This window comes from Gobius niger (genome assembly GCF_951799975.1).
Source record: "Gobius niger genome assembly, chromosome: 18".
In the NCBI taxonomy this organism is placed as follows: Eukaryota; Metazoa; Chordata; class Actinopteri; order Gobiiformes; family Gobiidae; genus Gobius; species Gobius niger.
The window spans coordinates 29,690,829-29,706,527 of NC_136869.1; the positions used below are offsets into that span (position 1 = coordinate 29,690,829).

The 15,699-nt window shown below is 43.0% G+C and overlaps 1 protein-coding gene across 4 annotated transcripts in view; it reads left to right on the forward strand.

The window, feature by feature from the left end:
- Positions 1–15,699, forward strand: part of arhgef4 (Rho guanine nucleotide exchange factor (GEF) 4) — a 162,824-nt gene that overhangs the window by 2,915 nt on the left and 144,210 nt on the right. For all 4 annotated transcript variants that reach the window (XM_079575895.1, XM_079575893.1, XM_079575894.1 and 1 more), the window contains exon 2: positions 13,966–13,995. In XM_079575895.1, the coding sequence (XP_079432021.1) occupies positions 13,966–13,995 (30 nt within the window). The remainder of the gene's footprint in view (positions 1–13,965; positions 13,996–15,699) is intronic.

Sequence of the window (15,699 nt, forward strand, 5' to 3'; positions counted from 1 at the left end):
AAGAGAAGCTAACGGACTCGGAGAAAAGGAGCTGGAAAAGTCCGTCTCCAAACTCAGTAAGTGCTGCGGTTAAACTCTGCTCGCGGTTGAAATTTACCTGGAAAAGGCAGCTCTGGTGAACTTTTGGTGATAAAGTTGCGCTGTTTCGTGTGGGGCTGTTTCGTGTGGGGCTGTGGCCATGAAATGAGTTGTTTATGTCGCTGTTTTGAAAGAGGGAGGCGCTGCGGTGTTTTTCTGTCTTTTTTTCACTCTGTCATTGGCCGCTGCTTCTGTGTGTCGCTTTGGAGACACTATATTCACTCACGTTTCTCCTGTGCGTCCGAAATTGGGCATAAAAGTCGAGTAATGTGTGCTGACCTTAAAATATCACGGTGAAAGTCATCATAGCAGAGTTTAGACCCAGCTCCCAACCCAGCTTTGAGAATAGATTAACGGCGATATTTTTTTTATCGCCCGATAAGAGTCTCGCGTTAACGCAGCACGTTAATGCCGATAACGGCCTACCACTAATATATATATATATATATATATATATATATATATATATATATATATATATATATATTGTTTCTTGACTGGGCAGTGTAATATAAAGTACATACTCATAAAGCACATACTTAAATTAATGGTAAATTTACTTCATATACAATTTATGCTGGGTTGCAATTTTTTGGAGAGGGCTCTCTTCTTTTCATTTATCATTCACAGTGTGTATAATTGCTTAAAATGTCTTTCAAACTCTTAATTTGACGTAATGGGGATGGCAGTTTGAGTGCTGAAATGATTCAAACCGATTCAATGAAGGTTTTTGCTCAGATTTCAGTTGCGTACAGAGAGGAGACAACCTCACCCAACATAATTAATCCATAACTGTATAATTGTGGAATTTTGATTAAGCAAACAAACAAGTAAGCCTGAATGAAATGAAGTACAACTTTTCTCCCAAGGAATATAGTAGTTAAAGGAGCTATACCTGATTGTAAAAAGAAACAGGGTCACTCAAATTTCAAATGGCTATTTTCTGGTCCAAACTCATCTCAAACTTTCCTAATGCATTTACAATATCACAATTCGTCACAGGGACTGAGTTTAAACCAGGTTCCACAACTTTCAGGAGGGAAACTGTCACTTCACTGTAAAATATGCCTGCTAGCCTGACATTTTATGACTGTTTAAAAGGCTTTAAAACCAGTAATTTTTGGCTTAATGTCTGCTTTTATCATATACTAAAGGACAAAACAAATTTTATTCCAATAACAGAAAATTAAAAAATCAAGGATAGCTCCTTTAAGCTGTATCTGGAACTTGCTTGGAGACTGATTTATTAGACAAAAAGGAAATTCACTAATACATTCATAACGGAGTGAATAAATACAAAGAAACAAGTATACACTGCGTTCCAAATTATTATGCAAATTTTATTTTTGTGTCAAAAACAATGATAACTAGAAATGCGCCATTGCGATTGACTGCGGAATTGCGGGAAGCGAATGCAGAAATTGCATAAACTGTTCAAATTGCATAAATTGCTTAATTTGCATAATCTAATTTGCATAAACTGGTAAAATGCATAAATGTCATGTTGCATGAACTGTATAAACTGCATAAAGTGGTAAAATGCATGAATGGGTTAATTTGCATAAATTATGTAAATTGCATTAACTCTTTAAAATTCATAAATCTTAAATGGCATAAACTCGTCAGTTGCATAAACGCTTTAAAATGCATAAACTGGTTAAATCCCATAAAGTGGTTACTTTGCATAAATTGTTAATATTGCATAAACTTTTTAAATTCCATAAACTGGTCAAACTGTTAAAAGTGCTTCAATGGCAGAAGCTGCACAAATGGCTGAAAGGCCTGGAGTCTCCCCATTGGCTGGATTCCCCCATACACACCAATGCAAAAATTTCAAACTCTCGTATAAAAAAACTGGAAAACTGCAGAAGGACGATTTTTTCTCAAAACACACAAGTTGCATAAGCTGAACATGCACAAAGTGCAGAAATTGCATAAAATGCAGAAAAAAGTGCAGAAAAGCATGGATTTGTGACAGCCCCATTATAAGTCAATGGGACAAATGTCCGACATTTTGGCCGATTGCGGAAAAAACGTAAGTTGCAGAAGTCCCAAAAGTAATAGCACCCTTCTCCTCAACATGCGGAACATTTTGATGCATAACTTGCATAAATTGCACAAAGCATGAAGGTGCTGAAAGCTGGAGAAAATCGGGAAAAAGATGGAAGAGGAATAATAATAAAGAACATGAAAACCAATAATTGACTGCGGAAGAATTCCGCAGTCAATCAATGAAACTCATGGATGGTGTCGTGTCTCGGGGCTCTATGAATCACTGACATTAATCTCAGAGACCTGGGATGATTAGTTTTCAAGTTAAGCCCAGTTAAGGGAAAAACTACTGAAAAAGGGTGTTCCACTTAATTATGCAGATCATCATTTTCAAGTAATATGGGAAAGAAAAAGGGTCTGTCTGCTGATGAAAAGCGTGAAATAGTTGAATGTCTTGGTCTAGGTATGAAAACCTTCGATATTTCATGAAAGATTAAGCATGATCATCGAACTGATAAGAGATTTGTGGATGATTCAGAGCACACACAGGTTTGTGCCGATAAAGACACAATATGGACGGTTTCTGCCAGACAAACACATCAGATTAAGTGAACAGATGCCACAAAGCAGCAGACAGGTATTTGAAGCTGCTGGTGCCTCTGGAGTCTCCCGAACATCAAGGTGTAGGACCCTCCAGAGGCTGCAGTTGTGCAAAAACCTTCTATCCGGGCCTCCCCTAAACGGTTCATTGAAGCTGATGAACAGAAACGGCTGCAGTGGCTCAAAAATACATGAAGACTCATTTTCAAACAGTCTTGTTCACTGATGAGGCCGTGTGACCCTGGATGGTCAAATCAATGGAGTAGTAGATAGTTGGTGAATGGCCACAATGTCCCAACAAGGCTGTGACGTCAGTAAGGAGGGGGCGGAGTCATGTTTTGGGCCAGAATCATGGTGAGAGAGCTGGTCGGCTCCTTTAGGCCCTTTTAGGATCCCTGAAGGTGTGAAAATGACCTTTGAAAAATATGTGGAGTTTCTGACTGACCACTGTCTTCTATGCTACAAAAAGAAGAGCCGTGTTTTCCCGAACAAGATCCTCTTCATCATGACAACGCACCATGTCCTGCTGTAAAGAAAACCTCTGCATCACTGGCTGCTATGGGCAAGAAAGGAGAGAAACTCATGATGTGGACCCCCTCCTCCCCTGACTTCAACCCTGTTGAGAACCTTTGGAGCCTCGACAAAAAAAACTTCTATGAGGGTGGGAGGCAGTTTTCATCCAAACAGCAGCTCTGGGAGGCTATTCTAACATCCTGCTAAGGAATCCAAGCAGAAACTGTCCAAAAACTCACAAGTTTTATGGATTTAAGAATTTTGAAGCTGCTTCACACAAGGGCTCCTATGGTAAAATATAACTTGACCTGTTAATATTTTTTTGATTGAAATAACTTTTGATTTCAGTAAGTATGACCTTCTAATGCTACAAATTCAACAAATGACCATTTTCAGTTAATTACAAGCTTTAAAATGTATTGAAACGATGAGTTGCATAATCATTTGGAACAGTGAATTTTGAGGTTTTTACTATATTTATTTTTGAAAAAAATACTGTTATCACTAGGAAATTTTTTCCACCACATTTAAATGATCCTCGACCAGTTAAAGACTTGAAAATTATGCTGACTCTCATTTGAGTTGACAATTTAGAAAATCTTAGAAAAATGTCATTTGCATAATAATTTGGAACGCAGTGTAGTTGTCAATGTGTTGTTCATCTTAAAATCAAGAGTCATTGTTTTTAGTGAACAAAATAAGCTTGAGCTTTTAATCGACAAAACCTTGTGGTACGTTACTTTGAGTTACAGGCAGTGCCTATTCTTCGTGTTCCCTGGCTAACATAGATCACTGTCTCCATGTCAGTATCTAGTGCCCTCTGCTGGTAACACGTATCATGACATCCTCCTTTCTTTAAAGAGTAACATTACATCTACATTAACAGTAGAATATACATTAACAGTATGAAGCCCTTTTTTTTTTTTATAAACATAGATGCACATTTCTTTTTTTTTTTTCTTTTTTTTTTTTTTTAAACAAGTGCATTTTCCAAAAAAAATAAATGCTTTGCCAAAAAACAGATCTACAAATCAAGTCTGACAGGTTTCTTGATGTTGCGTTGAGATCTTCTTAAAGCAGGTAACGCTTCATTTGTTGTTGTTTGTACATTGGTAAAGTTTTGAGTTGATAGAGTATCCTCACTTTGTACATCATCGCAACTAGTCTCTTGGAAGTGTTCTTTGGTTTTCAGAAGGTTTCGGCGGTTTCTCCTGAGAACGTTTCCATCCTCGGTTCTCACTTCATACGACCTTGGTCCAACTTCCTGGAGAACAGTTGCTTTTCTGTTCCTTGCATTTTGATCTTGGATTCTCACAATGTCATCTTTTGCTAGTGGTGAGAGTGGTTTGGTTGCTTTGTCATAATAGCGCTTTTGTGGTCTCTTCTGATTGTCCAGTCTTGTTTGTATTGCCTTGTTCTGTTTGGTTTCTGTGTAGCAGGGTAAGGTTGTGCGTAACTTGCGATTCATCAACAGTTCTGCCGGAGATAGACCACATTCAAGAGGAGCAGTCCTATAACTTTAAAGAGCAAGATAAGGATCTGACTTGCTGTCTGTGGCCTTTTTCAGAAGCTGCTTGACGATATGCACACCTTTTTCCGCTTTCCCATTGGCTTGTGCATGCTGAGGACTGGAGGTTACATGATTAAAACCATAATGCATCGAGAACTGCTGCCATTCTTTGCAGTTGTAGCAGGGACCATTGTCACTAACTACAGTCTCTGGTATCCCATGTCTGGCGAAAATGGATTTGACGTGCGTTATGACATTGGCTGCAGTTGTGCTTGTGAGCAAAGCGATTTCAGGGTAGTTGGAGTAGTAATCAATCACCAACAAATAGTCTTTGCCATTGCAATGAAACAGGTCTGTCCCCACTTTCTTCCAAGGTGCTGTAGGAAGATCTGGAATAAGCATAGGTTCCCTTGCCTGCTTGCTCTGATACTTTTGACATGTGTCACATTTACCAATCATGTTTTCAATGTCCTTATTAATGCCCGGCCAGTACACTGTGTCTCTGGCACGTCTCTTGCACTTTTCGACTCCTAAGTGTCCCTCATGTATCCTCTGCAGAATGTCTGTTCTCATACTGTGAGGAATCACAATCCTTTTGTCTCTCAGCAACAGTCCATTTGCTACACTGAGCTCTGATCTGACGTGGTAATACTTTGGACATGAACCTTTTGGCCAACCATTCTGAATGTGTGTCACCACTACTTGTAGTTCTGTGTCTTTCAGTGTTTCTTCACTTATTTCTTTTGACTTTAAGTCTGACACTGGTAGGGATTCAACAATTAAGTTTACATGTTCCTCTACCTCCTTTTCAGTAGAACTCATGTGACCAATCTCTGGCGCTCGAGATAGTGCATCTGCTAAAACTAAATGCTTGCCAGGTGTGTACATCAAATCAAAATCATACCTTTGTAGTTTCATGATGAGGCGCTGAATCCTTGGCGACATCTCATTCAAGTTCTTTTTAATGATGGACACCAGCGGGCGGTGGTCTGTCTCAACTGTGAAGGTAGGAAGGCCATAAACATAGCAATGAAAAATGTCTAGTCCATAAGCCAACCCAAGACATTCCTTCTCAATTTGAGCATATTTAGTCTCCGTTACTGTCATGGACCTAGAAGCATAGGCGACAGGCTTCCAGTTGTCACCTTCTGCTTGCAATAAGACAGCGCCGAGTCCATCCTTAGATGCATCTGTCGAAATCTTGAGTCTTTTAGTTGGATCATAGTAAGCTAGCACAGGCGCAGTTGTAAGACTGTTCTTTAAGATGTTCCATTCGCGCTCATGTCTACTTGTCCACTTGAACTCTGTAGCGTCATGAAGTAGCTCTCTCAAGGCTGACGTTTTCACTGACAGATTGGGTATAAACTTTCCAATGAAGTTGATCATCCCCATGATTCTGAGTACACCTTTCTTATCTGTAGGACGAGGCATGCTGATGATGGCTTTAATTTTTCTCTCATCTGGCTCAATGCCTCTCGTGGACAACTTGTCTCCAAGAAATGTTATTTCCTGTACACCAAATTGGCATTTGAGACGGTTCAGTTTCAGTCCATTTTCACGTACCCTTTGAAGTACTTTAGCCAATCTTTCATTGTGTTCTTGTCGGGTGGAGCCCCAGATGACTACATCATCTACATAACAGCGAACACCCTCAAGTCCTTCCAACATATTGTCCATAGCACGATGAAAAATCTCAGAAGCGGAGATTATCCCGAATGGCATTCTTAAAAACCTGTACCTGCCATAGGGAGTGTTGAAAGTGCAGTATTTGGAGCTTTTCTCGTCCAGCTTTATTTGCCAGAATCCCTGAGCCGCATCCAGCTTTGAGAAATATTGGGCTCCAGCCATCTCACTTGCAATCTCTTCACGTTTTGGAATCTGGTAATGCTCACGTTTGATGTTTTTGTTTAAGTCACCAGGGTCCATGCATATTCTTAGTTCTTTGTTTTTGTTCTTTTTGTCCACACATACCATAGAGTTCACCCACTTTGTTGGCTCCTCCACTTTTATGATGACCTGCATCTGACACATTCTGTCCAGTTCCTTCTTTAGGCGGTCCCGAAGTGGTGCTGGAACTCTCCTTGGTGCGTGAATCACTGGTGTAGCATCCTCTTTCAACTGGATTTTGTATGTGTAGGGTAGGCATCCCAAGCCACTGAACACATCTTGATACTGTTGTACTATGGAGTCAACAGATTGCATACCTGGTGAGTAGGTGATGTGGTAGACTCTCTTCACAAGATTCAGCTTCTTTGAAGTGGCCCCACTAAGCAGCGACTCACGGCCATCAGGTACAATAGTGAACAGTACATGATACTCTTTGTTCTTCACTGTCACTTTAAGTCTGCACTGACCTCTGCTTTCAATGTCCTTTCCGTTATAGTCTTTGAGAAGCACTCTTTTGTTGATTATTCTGGGCTTTTCCTTCATTGCATGAATTTCTGTCATGCTGATTAGGTTTGCTTGTGCCCCTGTGTCAATCCTCAGTGCCACTAATGCTCCATTAACTGGGAGTGACACAATCCATGTGTCTTCTCTGTCTTGGTATGTGTCATTTACTTCATTCTTATTGGGATTTTCAGTATCACAAAACACCATACCCACAAAGAAAGTTTCACTCAGGTCAGTTTCTTCAACTAGCCGCACAGCCTTGGACTTGCCTTTTGCGAGACACTGTTTTGCAAAGTGATTTTTACCGTTGCATTTTGCACACTTTTTTCCATAAGCAGGGCACTGCCTGGGCTCATGTTTGTTACCACACCGTCTGCAGGCAAATGACACATTGTCGTTGTTTCTGTTTTGTGTCATATTTCTTTTTGTCTTGTTTCTGACTACAGCCACTTTTGCACTTTCATGAGCTGCAGTTACGTTTGACTCATTAAATGTCTTTGCGTGCTGCTGGGCTAACTCAGTCGCGTGGCACGTTCTTTCTGCCTCTTCTAAAGTTAGCTTTGCTTCTCTCAGCAGCCTTTCCCTTGTCCGTCTATCGTGAATGCCATACACGACCTGGTCACGGATCATAGAGTCTTTTAAATTTCCAAACTCGCATGACTGTGCTTTCAGCTTCAAATCTGTGATAAAGCTATCAAAAGTCTCCTCTGGTTGCTGCACACGCGACCGAAACACGTATCTTTCATAAACAGTGTTTTTCTGCGGTGAACAATGTGCATCAAACCTTTCAAGTACTTTATCGTATTTTTGCTTGTCATCAGCTTGTGCAAATTCAAATGTGTTGAAAACTTCTATGGCTTGGGGACCAGCGACAGTGAGTAGTAAAGCAATTTTTCTGGCGTCGGACTTCGACTCCAATCCCAAAGCGGCAAGGTACAGCTCGAACTGCTGCTTAAAAGACCGCCAGTTGCTGTCCACATTACCCACGAATTTCAGTCCCTCCGGTGGCTTCAAAGTCTCCATCTTGAAAAAAAATGCTGCACGAGTTGGATTTCACTCCTGGTACCATGTGTTGTTCATCTTAAAATCAAGAGTCATTGTTTTTAGTGAACAAAATAAGCTTGAGCTTTTAATCGACAAAACCTTGTGGTACGTTACTTTGAGTTACAGGCAGTGCCTATTCTTCGTGTTCCCTGGCTAACATAGATCACTGTCTCCATGTCAGTATCTAGTGCCCTCTGCTGGTAACACGTATCATGACAGTCAACAGTATAGTTATCTTTTGTGTTTAGCCGTTTCGCAAATTTCAAGTGATTAATTTTTCGATGGAAAAGCCTGGTTAAATCCAGACTGAATGAGAGATTAAGAGATTTCTCCTTAGATCAGTGTTTCTACTTGCACACTAAGTTCCATCTCATAAAATATTTGACCTTCCAACTACCACTAGGCCTCGATCCCGGTTCAATGTGGACTCAACCAGGTCTGAAATAGAGTTTAAAATAGACTTACATACGTGTCAATTCTGTGTAAATCAGAAAAAAACACAGCACTTTAATGCAGTACACAAATATAAAATGACACTTATTATCAAATTAAAAGGAATAAAGTGTCAAATTGCAGATGACTCTGAGTACCACCTGAGGAAGCGCAAGTGTTACCAGTGGAACACGAACCACAGTTTGAGAACCTCAGCTTTAGCTGATAATTAGTGTAAAAATAAATAAAGGTTAATATGAGGGAAATGAAAATCATGAATGGTAACATTTTCTGCTTTTTGTGGGATCCAGTAGGTACTGAACCTGCTCTATTAATATGTTAATGACGGAGAACCCACATGAATGACATGTATGTCACGAAATCATTCATTTGTCTGTGACCCATTTCTGGATGCCAAAGTGGCAATTGTGGCAGTAGATGCAAGGCAAGGCAACTTTATTTATACCGCGCATTTCGTACACAGGGCAACTCAATGCAGATGCAGATGACCAGAACATGATGAACATGAGTGGGAGGTTCCCAGGTGTATAAAGGCTCCTGTGAAGGTTCAGTCTGAGCAGCTGTGAGGCGAGTGCTGTCATGTCCCTGCTTTCTCCTGCAGATCACACCTGGATCACATCTGCCTGGATCATTCTGTCCGGGACATGTTTTAATTTAGAATTCACCCGTGGTATTATGCAACACTTACTATGTCCTATTCAAATACTATCTTCTTCCCCCATGCCTGGCCTGGCGTGTCTTTCTTTCATTCTTCCAGTTATCCGCGTATCCAAGGCAGCTTTCTGAGCAGCAGAAGGTCCTGAGGTGTTCCCAGGCAATAGAGAGCTCATGACCAGAGGTGATTGGGCTGCACCAGACGAGCTTTGCAATATTAGACAGTTCAATATTCGGATGCTGTTCACTTCAAGTACAGATTAAATCTATTTGTCTTTGCTTTTTATCATATTGAGAGAAAACTATGCGGGTTTGTTTGAAGATATCCATTTCAGTGGAAGAAGAAGAACTTTATATATATCTAGCGCCTTTCATTCGGTGGTGTTCAGTTTCCACTGGGGTCCCACACACACACTTCCTGGCCTATTGTACATGTTTTTAGTGTTAGGAGAAACCGGAGGAATCCTACGCAGACACAGGGACAACATGCAAAGTCCACAGAAAGGCTCCGTCCAGGTGGGGATCAAACCCAGACTTTCTAGCTGTGAAGCGAGAGTGCTAACCACTGCGCCCTGCACCCCAGTGTTTTTGCAATGCATTGTGGGTTCTTCTGATAGAAGTCACGGTTGTATAGTGGTTTCTACTGGGTAGTATTGGGTGTTGTTTCACCCAATAGTACCACAACCATTATTTGGTGATATACTGTCGATAAGTTAGCTTTTTGTCTGAGCTCTTCCTTCATCACAGCAGTCTGTTGCACCAACCAGATCACTGCAGATGCTGCACTAATCCGCCTGTCAATCCCACAAGGGAGGCAGGGACTCCCCACAGACCTGGAGACTCTGAACACACAAAAGCACTTTAGTTTTTCCTCTCTGTGGTCCACAGACTTTTGTTTTAGTTATTTCAATGGCCAAATTACATTCATTACGAAGCATCACAACTGAACAAGGATCTGTATCCTGCTATTTGAGCCTTCCCAAAGTAAAGTATAGGCATTTATATGATATATTGTACCTCTACCACTATGGAGTACTATTTTTTGTGATTTTCTGGGGGTATTTTGCAAACCCGGAAGACAAGACACTTAGATTCAGTTAACTCCGCCCCCTCTCTCCGAGCGGATCTGCCCATTCATTATTAACAGTAAAATAAATATAAATATCATAGCAATAAGTGAAGTTACTTCACAATACAGTTATAAGGAGTTGACATCTGCAACACAGCTTCATAAATGGCTAACACACACGCTAACACACACGCTAACATACACGCTAACACACACGCTAACACACATGCTAACACACATGCTAACACACACGCTAACACACATGCTAACACACAAGCTAACACACGAGCTAACACACGTTTTGACTCACCACCGCTCTGTCCTGGCCTCTCCATCACATTGGGGACTTGCGTTGGTTATAAAAGTGAATCCACTTTGAGAAGATTCACCAAACATCCATCAGAGACGGTCACAGAAAAACACAACTTTGGTGATTGTCGCCAAATCCCGGAAAGAAATTCCAACTTCTGGCGAGTGGCCTCTTCTTTAGGAAGGTTGAAAAAGTCCTGCACCTCTCGTAGCCAAACATGCTTTTCTCTGACATGATCGTTAGGTAAGAAAAAAGAACAGGTGTGTCCAGAGTAGGTTAGAAAGAGCTCCTTTTTCACATCCTTCAGTGCAAACATGGGGTGGCAACACATTTTACAGTGTTGAATGTTTATAGCGGGGGTACGCAAGTTTTTCTTGATTGTAAGGCATTTTTTTCCGTTTAGATGCAGGCTGAATCTACCAAAATACACTGCTCACAAAAACTTAGGGCACACTCAAAAAACACATCCTAGATGTCAATCAATTTCGATTTTTCGGATGAAAATCTTTATTCATAGTGTAGGGCAATGTGTTGAGAACAAAATAACATAAGAATGATAAATGGAAATCAAATTCTCAGCCCCTGGAGGTCTGGATCCAAAATTATAGTCAAAATCAAAGTGACAAATCAGGTCACTGGTTGATCCAAATTCTGTCGAAATTCCTCCAAACGAGTCTGTATCATCCTCAGTCGTGTGTGTGGCCTCCACGTGCCTGAATGCACTCCCTACAACGCCTGGGCATGCTCCTGATGAGACCACGGATGTCCTCCTGAGGGATCTCCTCCCAGACCTGGATTAGAGCATCAGTCAGCTCCTGGACAGTCTGTGGTGCCACGTGGCGTTGATGGATGGACCGAGACATGATGTCCCAGATGTGCTCTATTGGATTTAAGTCTGGGGAACGGGCAGGCCAGTACAGAACATCAATACCTTCATCATGCAGGACCTGCTGACACACTCTTGCCACATGTGGCCTGGCATTATCAGGCATCAGAAGGAACCCAGGGCCCACAGCACCAGCATATGGTCTTACAATAGGTCTGAGGATCTCATCCCGGTCCCCAATGCCAGTCAGGGAACCTCTGGCTCGCACATGGAGGGCTGTGCGGCCCTCCAATGAAATGCCTCCCCAGACCATCACTGACCCACCACCAAACCGGTCATGCTGGATGATGTTGCAGCAGCAGAACGTTCTCCAGGGCGTCTCCAGACTCTGTCACGTCTGTCACATGTGCTCAGGGTGAACCTGCTCTCATCCGTGAAGAGCACAGGGCACCATTGGCCAATCTGCCAATCGCTGTGTTCTCGGGCAAATGCCAATCGGGCTGTACGGTGTTGGGCAGTAAGCACCGGCCCAACTTGTGGACGTCGGGCCCTCATACCACCCTCATGGAGTCGGTTTCTGACCGTTTGAGGACCAACATGCACATTTGTGGCCCTCTGGAGGTCATTTTGTAGGGCTCGGGCAGTGCTTCTCCTGTTTCTCCGTGCACAGATGAGCAGATAGTGGTCCTGCTGCTGGGTTGTTGACCTCGGTCGCCCCCCCCCAGTTCTCCTGGTGTACTGGCCTGTCTCCTGGTATCTCCTCCATGCTCTGGACACTGCGCTGGGAGACACAGCAAACCTTCTTGCCACAGCATGAATGGACGTGCCATTTTGGATGAGCATCACTCCCTGAGCAGCTTCTGTGGGTTGTAGATGCTCCTCATGATGCCTCTAGTGGTGAGAACACTGGACAAATGCAAAAGTGTTCCAAAAATACGGTCCAAAGGATGAAGACAGGGAAATGGTCTGTGGTTCCTCTTTTGGAGTGATCTTGCTAATTGCCTCTCATTTCCACCTGTTGTCTGTTTAATTTCGACAACACCAGGTGAAATTGATTCACAATAAGCGTGGCTTCCTAACTGGACAGTCTGATATTCCAGAAATTTGACTGACTTGGAGTTACATTGTGTTTTTTTAGTGAAAAAAAGGTTTTGAGTTGAAGTTTTTGTGAGCAGTGTATATACAAATAGCAACATTGTCCATAATATTAGTAAGGGGTTTCTAAAATGTAAACTTTTGTAAAAAAATAAATAAAAAAAAAAATAATACAAATCATAATTTTTGGAGCCACAGGAGTTGGCACTTGGCTCCTTATTTAGCTATAAAGTTCTAATTCTTTGTCCTGTCAATAAATATAATAACTGAGAGTGAGCCTCTGTAAGCACCCAAGTAGCTTCTAGACCAGATATGAGACATAACATTGGTTATACAGACCAACAAAACTATTAAATGAATCAGGCTTTGAAGATCTGGATTGCAACTAGAAGTCCTTGAAGCAATGCATTTAAAGGTTAATTTAGAATTTAGACAGTTCCAGACAAGGACAACACCTGGCTGAAATCAATGGGGTGGCAGCTGGGGTGGCAATACCTTTACTAGGGGTGGCCAATCCTCTAGATCCGCCCCTGTTCTCGCCTAAGCGCACGTGTTGTGTCATTCAACCAAAGGTCTGGGATGCACTCTTGGGCTTCCATACTTTAAAGGGAGCAATAGAGTCAGTGCCTAGAACTGAACATGCAAAACAGTTCATCGCTTGGGCTGCGCAGTATGTCCAATGAATGAAAATTACAGAACTCCTCTGCCGTTGAAGAGTTAATCACTTGGGAAAGAAAATAATCAGGATGGTAGAGAGTTGTGTCATGATCGGAAGGTAGGGGGTTTGAATCACAGCCCCTGCAGGTGCACACTCATTATGTCTTTGGGCAAAACACTTCACCCTTTTCGTCAGTGTCTGTGTACATTGGTTCTTGGATTTGAAAGTGCTTTCTAAGGTGAAACCATTTACCAATATGATTATTATTAGGGGGGGATTATGCAAAATCGACTTTTTACACCATGTTGTCATTCCATCATTAAAACATGCCTGAAGTGTTGCCTTGGCACATTCACGTATATTTTTGAGTAATCTGTAAAAACTCTGATGGCGGCCATTTTAGGCAAACCTATCCCTGAGTCCTCCTAGGAACGCCCCCACCTCCTGGAGACGCCTCCGACCTTTCGTCACCAGCCGAGTAACCAACCACTGCTCCTCAACAGAACCCCCTCCCCACTGATGCCACAGACAGCGTGTGGAGGGGCGTGTCAGAAAGGCTCAGAGGTTCTTAAAGACACAGAGGCCTATTTCAAGACATTCACTACAGCCATTTTGAGAGAGACATTTTATACAAGGCAGTTATTCTAATTTACTGCATTTACAGACCAGCAGAAGGTTTGGTCATCATTGTAGTGTGATATAGACTGGTGCTATGTGATTGAATAAAGCATAATACCCCCTCTTTAATAATTTTCCTTGTTACTTTCCACAGAAACTACGATTCCATTCTGCCCATCAACAGGTAAGAGCCGCAGCCCATACAATCACAGACAGCACGCTCTACTGCTCGCACACACAACTCATGTCAAGTACTGTAATTGCATAGTATGAAGGCTGCAGGAGTAGTGTACCTTATAATATGGCCACTGATCCCATACTGTACAGTATCAGAAAACTTGATTAGTTCCAAGGAGGATAATTGCTTCAGTAGTGCGATCAACTACACACTAGAAAAAGAAAATAGAAAAATACATTAAAGAATAATAAGAAAAAATTGAAGAATTACACAGTTCCCTAAGGAAGCTGACTGAACACGGCAACACGTCACTTTACAATCGTAAAAGGTTCACTTAAATGCTAATCTCATCGCAGAGGGAACAAAAGGGAAAGAGTAGAGTGTGCATTTCACACAAAATCATATATGGATGTCCCTGGTTTGATTTCTTTATATACTTATATTTATACTGTATGTGGATTAGAGTTAGCACCAATATCTGGGCAAAAATCTACGTCAATAGTTCAAAGTAAAAAAATAAAGGTGCCCTCACAGTCCCCTGAGCTGTGGCTCTGGTGCCCCTCACAGTCCCCTGAGCTGTGGCCCAGGTGTCCCTCACAGTCCCCTGAGCTGTGGCCCAGGTGCTCCTCACAGACCCCTGAGCTGTGGCTCTGGTGCTCCTCACAGACCCCTGAGCTGTGGCCCAGGTGCCCCTCACAGACCCCTGAGCTGTGGCTCTGGTGCCCCTCACAGTCCCCTGAGCTGTGGCCCAGGTGCCCCTCACAGACCCCTGAGCTGTGGCTCTGGTGCCCCTCACAGTCCCCTGAGCTGTGGCCCAGGTGTCCCTCACAGTCCCCTGAGCTGTGGCTCTGGTGTCCCTCACAGTCCCCTGAGCTGTGGCCCAGGTGTCCCTCACAGTCCCCTGAGCTGTGGCTCTGGTGCTCCTCACAGACCCCTGAGCTGTGTCTCTGGTGCCCCTCACAGTCCCCCGAGCTGTGGCTCTGGTGCCCCTCACAGTCCCCCGAGCTGTGGCTCTGGTGCCCCTCACAGACCCCCGAGCTGTGGCTCTGGTGCCCCTCACAGTCCCCCGAGCTGTGGCTCTGGTGCCCCTCACAGACCCCCGAGCTGTGGCTCTGGTGCCCCTCACAGTCCCCCGAGCTGTGGCCCAGGTGTCCCTCACAGTCCCCTGAGCTGTGGCCCAGGTGCTCCTCACAGACCCCTGAGCTGTGGCTCTGGTGCTCCTCACAGTCCCCTGAGCTGTGGCTCTGGTGTCCCTCACAGTCCCCTGAGCTGTGGCTCTGGTGTCCCTCACAGTCCGCCCGAGAAGCCCCTGTGCCATGTCATGGAGGAGGGACAAGTCCATGCAAAACTTTATAAACAAACAGCCATATTTAAGATGAACACAACTGAGCCTGCTGTACTTTTCTAAACCACTGCAATGGTGAAGTGAGAGTGGTTTCTTGTCCAAAATGGAATTTAGAAGGATTAAGCTCAGAAAGAGATCAAGAGCAGAGGAAAGCATTTCCTGGATATGTAGGACCCGGTGGAAGATTTTTGGGAGCTGTTGCCATGGTGTGAAGAATAGCCACAGGGGAAGATTCAAAGATTACACCAAGATGCACGAATGGGTTGAAACACAACTCCAGATTTGGTTTGTCACATAGTAACATGGTAAAAAGCACTTGCAACTATGTTGCAATGGTTTGGTTAAAAATGGCAAAACTCTCATTA